The 9,690-nt window shown below is 33.2% G+C and overlaps 2 protein-coding genes across 3 annotated transcripts; one reads left to right on the top strand and one right to left on the bottom strand.

Moving 5' to 3' along the window:
• Nucleotides 1-45: 45 nt before the first annotated feature.
• LOC144844836 (uncharacterized) lies at nt 46-3,427 on the top strand. The gene is made up of 6 exons (XM_078701924.1): nt 46-131; nt 450-515; nt 787-963; nt 1,402-1,533; nt 1,806-1,920; nt 2,162-3,427. The coding sequence occupies exons 1-6, from the start codon at nt 106-108 to the stop codon at nt 2,741-2,743; spliced, it is 1,098 nt and encodes a 365-aa protein (XP_078558050.1). The 5' UTR covers nt 46-105; the 3' UTR covers nt 2,744-3,427.
• On the bottom strand, nt 3,414-9,332 carry LOC144844837 (sulfotransferase 1C4-like). 2 transcript variants are annotated; one of them, XM_078701925.1, is made up of 6 exons: nt 9,091-9,332; nt 5,606-5,847; nt 5,078-5,207; nt 4,788-4,882; nt 4,387-4,564; nt 3,414-3,849 (listed from the first exon to the last, which is right to left on the bottom strand). In XM_078701925.1, exons 1-6 carry the CDS (start codon nt 9,236-9,238, stop codon nt 3,740-3,742), a joined length of 903 nt encoding a protein of 300 aa, XP_078558051.1. In that variant the 5' UTR covers nt 9,239-9,332; the 3' UTR covers nt 3,414-3,739. The 2 variants fall into 2 exon arrangements, with proteins under 2 accessions (XP_078558051.1, XP_078558052.1); XM_078701926.1 differs by lacking the exon at nt 9,091-9,332 and adding an exon at nt 7,195-7,316.
• Between the last annotated feature and the right edge of the window lie 358 nt (nt 9,333-9,690).

Below are 9,690 nucleotides of genomic sequence, written 5' to 3'. Positions count from 1 at the left end.
GTAAAGCACTGACTGTTTTGTTCTTTAATTTTTTACAGAAAATATTTAGAAGACAATTTTGATGTAAATATATTTGTAGAAAGTATTTCGCCACGTACAACGTATATGCCAATTGAGGTTGATTCTGAAAAGTAAGTTGAATAACTTGGCCATGCTTTACAAGTGTCTGATTGTACCTTATTATTATAACAAATAATTAAAGAGACAAGAACGTTGATCCATTCAGTCTTTAAACAATCGCGGTCGTATTTTACAGCAACATTTATTTTACACCAAACGTACAATTGGTAAAGTTGTAGCCAAGCAATACTCCGTTTGTGTTGACGTTTTAAATGATTTGATTTGAAATACTGGAACACTTTATAAGCCGCTAAATATTGTTCAAAATCCAGTTCTTTTTTTCTTAAATGATAAAATATAGGCCTACTAATTTTAAAATTAATTTTTAGATCTGAAATGATGGTGATAGTTTTATCAAATGAAGGACGTTTTTATACTTATGACGAGTTTAAAGAGTAAGTACACACTATTTGTATTAATAGTTATTTAAAAAATCAAATTGATAATATATATATATATATCACTTGCACTGATAAAGTGCTAGTGTTGCCCGAAAGCTCTGCTAACTTTTCTGGCTGTTTTACTTTATCGTTTTGATTTAGCTTTTCGCTTTGTTGTATCTCCATTGAGATCCAGCCACTGTTATCCACAGCATTGTCATTTTTTCAGTTATTTGCCTTTGGATTGATATATACTAATATTATCAATACATTTTATTTTTCATAGCGTAACTTCTTGTGATAAAGAAAGTACAAATGGTATTGATGATTGTAAACTAGTTCCAATCCAGAAATTATCATCAACACAAAATGATGTCCTAGGATTGGTGATGATTGTATTTGCTTCCACTATTCTAGTTGGTTCCTGTGTTCTATTATATCTCATTGTATATTCATTTGAAGAGTAAGTTACTGTTTTTATAATTCGTATTTAGGCAGTGTGATGACAAACGAATCACAAATTGACAATTATCCTAATCCTCTAACATTCTCCATTTTGATTGCAAACTCTACGAGTTTGAGAAGCTTGTCCATCCGAGGATCACACAACTACAGAAAGTGATCCTAAGATGGACAGCTTCCAGTAAGCAAAACCTTCAAACAGTGGCAACCGTTTGTATACCTAACACCAGAAGGCATGATGCCATAAAAGCACTTAACTCAAGCTTTAAATCGTTTGCTTCATCATGGCCTAATGGGAACAACGATACAAGAAGTGGAATCGTTTAAAAAAACAGATCAGTTTTCTGTCGCAATTTTTTTTATCTTCGAAATTTACCATCTAGGCCTAACTTATAACATTTATACTTGCATAGTATTCTTATATTCGTATATTATTCAGGTATGAACAGGCAAGGAGGAACAATGTGTTACGTGAAAGCATGATTAGGAAGAAACATTATGTAAATGGTGTTAGGAATTTTGCTTTTGAAAACGAATCCGATATAAGTGAAGGAATGGAAGTTAAAAAGAGGTAAGCCAACCGTAATATTACATGCTTATACTAAAACCATGTGTACGGAATTCAGTTAAGGTTCTTGAGTGAACATTCTACACGTATCCTTTCTATTGGCTTACCTGGTGTAGAATAGTCAATGAACTTTGGGATGTTCGAATCTAATAGCTGGGTGGACGCATGCCCTCTTAAAAAAAGTTAATTTGGCATTTAATTAAGTTATACCGGTACGCGTGTATAACATCATTGATGCTAATAAATAAGTACTAAATGACGTGCTTTCATTTCAGTAATACATTAAAGACAGATGTAGATGAAGTTGGACAAGATATGGTTGATAGAGAAGATGACTTACTGATTACTAGTCCTACTACAAATATGACTGAGAACGTTTATGAATCAATGGTGAGAGTTAACATTATTCTTATGAATGTAGGCTATTCCTGAATACAGATTTAAAAATATGCTCATTTCATGATGCTCGTTCTGTTTTACTTCTGATAAACAACAATATTTTTTTTTTAAATAAATGGGGTTATTTTGTTACAAAGGTTTATATTTTATAATAATTTTTCAACCCAGAGCAACCCTTTAAAATATTATCCTTTAATGATTTCATTATAAAAACACAAATTTTCTTTTTCAGGAACAACTAACAGAATTTCAAAATGAACACGATGGCAACGATGATAACTTTGATCCTAGTACCATCGATTGGGACAATGCCATTGTTCCCATGACTCCAAACGGCACAAGAAAAACCACTGTCGCTCGAGTTTACGTTGACAGTGGTAAGGGTCACGGGTTCAATTCATTTAGGTATGGTGACGATGGTTTGACAAAAGAAACTAATAGCCGAGACTTAACTGAAGGAGAAGACGAAGAAGAGGAAGAAGAAGGAGCTGATGATGAATACAGTGATTCATTCATCATTGCACCTGGTACCATCGACGGGACAACTGATGATGAAACCATCGTGTCAGAAGACCACGAGGTGTTTAGAGAGTCACCAGATAAGGTTGGCACAGACCACAAAGACCATTCAGGCGTTATTATAGACGATGACACTGGTGAAGTTGGCAAGAAGAAAACGTCAAATGATTTCGTTTCTATCCCCATGAGTTCTGAAAGTTCTTCTGATAGTCCAGATGTCGAGTTAAAGAAAGTTCATTTTATGGATGACGTTCAAGATGATGACGATACGGAAGATGACATGACAGCTCTCTAAGCCATGTTTTATGTCGTATTCAGACCGAAATTCTATTTTTTGCTTTCTTTTTCTTATTGCTTTCTTATTTTTACTTGTTTTCCTATAATCACGTGTGTTTGCTTACTTGGTTAATTGCTTGAAATACGGTACTGTTTCAGGTTTTAAAATTTTAAAATGAAACAGTCATCAATATTATTAGGTTGATAAAATAGAGGAGTTCAGCCCTTATAGTTTGCCGTGTTAGGCCTAATTATAGATAAGATATTTTATATCTACGAAAGTTATGCCGAATTCTAAATTTCAGTGAATGATTCACCTGTTTTGAGGTAGACTTTCTTCCAAGATGTTGGCTGTCATGTAGGCCTACTTTTGTTGTTTTTTTACTTCGAAGCTTATAAGTAGTATAATAGAACATTTGTAAAACACTTTAATAACCATATGTTTTGTAAAGACCATCTAATCATTAACGCACTCGTGAAATCATAGTCACATGCTCATCTTGGGGAAGCTGCTGAGTGCTTAACCTTCTTCTTTATGGATCATACATGTAGGCCTATGTATCACAGAAAAAACTTTGAATGTGTATTAGGTCCTTGGTACTGTGTCTCAGTATCCATATGTGTGTGGCATTCTCATATCATTTTAGTTTTGTTCGGCGCTTATTTTAGCATGAGAGCATAAATCTATATAGAGAACATATTTTAATTATTTTATTTCATATAATCTATTTTAAAACATAATTCTGCATTGTATACAATTTAATCAAAAAACAAACAATGATTGAGGTAGCTTTTCGTCAATAGTGACTTTGAAAAGTCCTAAGTAGATTTTTATATGATATTAATTTAATATAGGCTTAGTTTGTATACAAATTAAAAATGTTTATGTCATGATAATCCTGATAGTATTGTTAAAAACATTGACTGGCCTCTGTGTCAGTCACAATAAAATTGATATGATTGGACTCTATTTATGTTGAATAATCGCTATGCTTTTAAGTTTAAGTTCTTGATTTTATTCGAACTGCATGACTAATCCCGATCCTTTTAGCGCTTTTTCGAGTATCATATCATATTGTTGACTCTGAGCAACAGTAAATTCGTTTTTCCAATCACCAATTGTTCCTGGGAAAATATAAAATATATGTTTAAAAAAAACATTTAACAAAATATTTAGGTTATTGTCAATTTGAACTGTCTCAATTGAATAAATGCCCGTCGTTTATACAACGGACGATACTGAACGACGAAATATTGCTGTCACTGGAAATATTTAAAAAAAATTAAAATCATGTCATGACCAGCAATAACAATAACATTGATATGTATCGTCGTTGTTGTAGACCTATGGAATAGCCTGTTGTTGTCTGATTCTAGTTGCTGATTGCGGCGCTTCTGCTGTTGCCGCGCTGTTGCCCATTGCCGCTGCAGCGCTGCTGTCAGTCGGGCTGTTGCCTGATTCTAGTTGATGACTGCGGCGCTTCTGCTGTTGCCGCGCTGTTACCCGTTGCCGCTGCTGCTGTCAGTCGCGGTGTTGCCTGATTCTAGTTGCTGATTGCGGCACTTCTGCTGTTTTGCCGCGCTCTTGCCTGTTGCCGCTGCTGCTGCTTCCGTCACTTACAATTTCTTTGAATAAAACGTAATATTGTCAAGTTAGCCTACCTTTCCTCACAAATGATCCAAGTTTAGCCGCACTAGTTGTTCCGCTTCGGTAGTGTTCGGAATCCATTGCTTCTTTGGTTTTTTTTAATGAAGAATTTTCAACAACTTTATTTAGTACATCTTCTGTAACTGCTTTTCCAACAAATTTTGCAATTTTCTTGACTGCTTCATATTTGTCCTAAATGTATAAATACAACATGAATGCAGAGTGCTGTTACGGTAAAGTTTTTTTTATTATCTTCACTGCTTAAAATAGCGTACTATAGGGAATCATTTTCATAGGACGCAATTACCAACGAAACTTGACGGCATATCAAGGCCGGCTCGCGCACACGCATTGGTATTGTCGGTTGCCAGCTTTGCGGACACAAAGGCTCCATGTATAGGTTCTAAGCACATACCATTTTCATTTCCTCAAACTTTAGGAACAGAACATTTTCGTCGGCTCTACGTTTCCAGAACGGTAGAACGTGAGAATGCCACGGTCCTATATGTGCTGGAAAAAATCCGATAAGATAAATAAAACATAGTCAACTTTATTTGTACTTGAAATGAAACGTATCTGAAATATTGATAGTTAAGCGATGTACTATTAAAATCAATTATATTAGGCCTAAGTTAAAAAAACACTTATATTACGACTTCAGGGGAAAAATCAAAGTCGCCACAGTCGGAAAAGAATTGTTTTTACCTTTATCTGACATGTATCTTTCTATAAAATCATTCCATTCAAAATCTTTGCCAAATGCTTTCATGGATGGTTGTATGAAATGGTAAAACGATACAGCCGCGTCTTTTGGGTTACGAGCAACATAAATTACCTGCAAGGTAAAAACATAAACACACTATTAATGTTGTGAACATTGCTCCCAAAATATCGGCGAAGAAGGAGGTGAAGCAAATAGTTATAGGAGCTTGGAGCAATCATGTGCATATTTGGTAAAGTCAATGCATATAATAACCTAATCTCCCAATGTACTGGAGACGCAACACGACAAGCACGTAACGCAAATTAAGTGATTTGACCAATCGAAAGCGATGAATTATTCGACTAAACTTTTGCTTGTCATTGGTGGTCAACACGTTTGCGTTGCGTATCAAAAGTCCTTGCGGTGCGTTTCTCTAGTTGGAAGAAACAAGCTTAAGTAACACGAATCACGCCTGACAAAAACAACAGCTTATAGAAATAGTCACTTAGACTGCAGCAGCATTGATATACCTTTGCTTTTTTCTCAAACACTTGTGTGGGTAGAAGATGGAGTGGAAGGTGGGTAACAATCATCCTCGGTGAGGGTAAACTTCCAAAGTATTCGTGGGTGTGTTGTGTACTGCCATCTGCTTGAGGGACTGATACTCCAAATGGCCCTGGTCCACGAGGAATAGATTCAGTGTGCTTGTTTAATTGAGCAAAATCACCATCAAATTGTAATAAATTTAACATTTGCATGGTAAAATGTGTTCCTAGAAGAACAAAATGTTATGAACATATTGCTCATAAAATTGCCTGACCACCATATAATAAGTTAATTAACAGCATTTATAAAATACAATATCTTTGGTAGGCCTAAATTTTCAAGTTAGGCATTAATGTATTAAACAATTTAGAAGTATAGAAACGAAGTATTAGAGAGTTCTAGTTTTGTTTCATATTGGAGATTGTGGAATAGTAGGACGTGGGTAGGTAGGTCTATACGCCTTATTTTTATCCAGTGAAGTGAATATTTAGTAGGACATTTTCATGCTGCCTTAGGCAGCTACATCCCAAGAGGACTACTCATTCAGAAGCTATAAGCAAGCAGCAGTTATAGTTCTAGAGGCCGACGTTTTTGATAATTTGTAAACTAGGACAGGTCATGCTAAAATTACAAACCTCAAAGCACGTCTGGGAGAAGAGGGTCTATGAAACAATTTGCTGATAATACAGATTATATAGATGCATGTAGACAGTAATCTGTAAAATCATGTTCAATAAATAATGACTTTGTTCTTGCTGTCAACCTAGGCCAGTATTATAATAATTCACTGTCAAATAATCAAAACATTATTTCTGGTATTTACAATGAGTCCCATTTTAGATTTTACTGTCAATCTAGACCGATATTATAATACTGTAATTCGATGTCAGATAATCATTGAATTATTATCAAAACAGTCCATTTTTATAGTAAAGTTTTTTTTTTTACAGTATTCAGTATTTTTAGTTTTTCAATTTCAATTGCACAATTATGACATATAACAAAGTATGAATTCTTGTTGTATTTTACTTCAAATACAAAAGTACATTCACTTCTGTAACAAAAAAATAATATTTATTCATATATAAAAAGAGAAAAAAACTTTTAATTATAACCCAAAAACCATTGTCTGACAGACAATTTAAGTATTTTTTATTTTAAATTATATTTTTTTTTCAGGTAAATAATTGTTTGGTTAACGTGAACAACTATTATATGAAAATAATATAAAATGACACATTCAAAAAGAAATTTGAAATAAAAAATATTTTTCAGCAGGACAATATATCTTTAAAAAAAAACTACGTCAACAAGCGAGCAGCGTTTTTTGTAAGAAATATTCTTGTTTTATAGTCGTTTGTGTTACTATTGACAGCTTAAAGGGTAGGTCCGGAGATAACATTAGTATTTGTAAGGTATAAAACCTTTGTTATGTCAATGTTGATTAACCTCCTCCATTTGTTTACTGTGAAGCAGTGAAGCAGAACAAGCACGACATTTTAACCCCGGAGATCCTTTTTTTAAGCACAACTAAAGATCCAACACTGCTCCTGTTGCAAAGCCTATCACTCACATTAATTTAAGCTCCTGTAACTGTAGTAAATTAGTAATAATTATACAGTTGTGTATGTGTTATCATCAATATTATTGACTTATTTTTATACTACTGTACATTTGTGGGTGACAATTAATCATTGTATATATCGGATTACGGTCGAAGCGGCCGCCAACCAAAGCGGCCGCTAGTTCAATAACGGTAATTTGTATGGAACGCCGTGTGCGCTTTGATTGTCGTTGTTTTGTAATTTTTGATTGTCATTGTTTCGACATGTTTTCTTTACCTCGGACGTAAATAACAATCTAAATTATTATGTAATTTATTCTCTTTTTTTACAGATTGAATGTGATACGTTCTTTTAAACGAAATGGCGAATCGATGATTACTTACTTTAACTGTTCTAACCTGATATATATGTTTAATAAAGTCAATAAAATACATTGTGGTGTTTGTATTGTATATTAATATAATATATAATAAGCCAATTATTAAGAATAATATATATATATTTTCAATAAAGTATATCAAAATATATATATTTGTTATTGTATATTAATTAATTAGTAAAGTAACTACTGTAGTAGTGTTCGCAATAATAATTACAATAACATGATGACATCAATTTATTTATTTAATATCCTAAATTATTTTATACCTTCAGATATATAAATATTGATCAATTTAAAATGAGTTTTAAATACTAAAATAAGATGCAAGTGTCTGTACGGTACGGTAATTAATTACGCGAATTTCTGCTAATAACTACACGGCCGGCCAGGAATAGTGCTGTTGAAGGTCGCGTTTTCGTCCCCATGTTGCTTTATTGAAAACACAAACAATGTATTACAATGGAATAACACTTAATGTATAACACACCCTATTACTAATCAATAAAAAAACAAGATTCGATAGTACAGTGTAAATGAGATATAAAGATTCGGCAATACCGTACGTAAATTATTATTGCAATACTGTATGAAGATTCGATAGTAAAGTAAATGAGATATAGATTCGGCAATACCGTACGTAAATTATTATTGCAATACTGTATGAAGATTCGATAGTAAAGTAAACGAGATATAAAGATTCGGCAACACCGTACGTAAATTATTATTGCAATACTGTAAAAAGATTCGATAGTATGTAAATGAGATATAAAGATTCGGCAATACCGTACGTAAATTATTGCAATACTGTATAAAGATTCGATAGTATGTAAATGAGATATAAAGATTCGGCAATACCGTACGTAAATTATTATTGCAATACTGTAAAAAGATTCGATAGTAAAGTAGATGAGATATAAAGATTCGGCAACACCATACGTAAATTATTATTGCAATACTGTAAAAAGATTCGATAGTATGTAAATGAGATATAAAGATTCGGCAATACCGTACGTAAATTATTATTGCAATACTGTATAAAGATTCGATAGGAGAGTGCTCGAGAAACGTCGGGTTAGTTCAACGGTATTTTTTTCCTTCACTGCCAATGTATTTAAAAAAAAAGATATAAATAAATAAATAGTACGTAAATGAGATATAAAGGTTCAATAGTACGTAGATTATGATGCAAACGTAAATTATTAATGATTCGATAGTAATAGTATATGTAAATATATTTAGTATATATACATTATATACACATATATATACATTAATTTTTCGGCAGGCAAACTTAATTATTATAGAAATATAAAGATTCGATAGTACATGATTTGGCTTATATTTATTGGTTTGACCATACATACAGCTGTAACTCAACTCGCCATAGGCCATGGTGTTGACAACGACAATCAAAGATTAAAGCGCACATGGCGTTCCATACAAATGACGATATTAAACTGGCGGCCGCTTTGGTTGGCGGCCGCTTCGACCATACTCCGTATATATCAACTCTTGTACTCACCAGACTTTGGATAGGTACAAAGCCAAACATCATCGTCTTTTACCTCAAAATCTTTTACTGGACCTAACAAAACATCTTTCTTGACAAACACAGGCAACTCTATTCCTTCGTAGTTCCACGTATCAAATGCGGCTTTCATGTGGTCCATTTCGATCGTTGTTTTTGTCTCAAATACAAAATGCAGAGCTTCTATAGACGGTATGACTTGATCTCCCTCCTCCCTCTTAAAAAGTAGACAATTCCACACACAATAAAACAGTATGGAGCGCGGAGTGTGCCTACAACCTTCTTTTGTGTAAAAATATTATGGCGATTATTATTATGTTTTTGTATCTTCCTTTTTGTGAGCTTAAACTTAAAGATGTATTGTCCCTTTGACTAATTCCGAAAAATTTAAAAAAAAAGATTTCGAAAAAAAAGTGGGTCATTTTGAAGTATCATAATAATTAGTCGAAAAAAAAATCATTTAACTGAAATACAGACGTTTTTTTGTTCAAAAAATAACTTTGACTTCGAGTCAAAGTTTTTGATCAAAACATATCTCATGAGTACTTCATAAATACTGTGAACTATGACCTTTAAAGCACGTGTGCGTTTTAA

This window comes from Antedon bifida, chromosome 6 (genome assembly GCF_963402885.1).
Source record: "Antedon bifida chromosome 6, ecAntBifi1.1, whole genome shotgun sequence".
Lineage (NCBI taxonomy): Eukaryota > Metazoa > Echinodermata > Crinoidea > Comatulida > Antedonidae > Antedon > Antedon bifida.
Note: the sequence above shows the minus strand (reverse complement) of the source record. Positions and strands in the feature narration are given on the sequence as shown.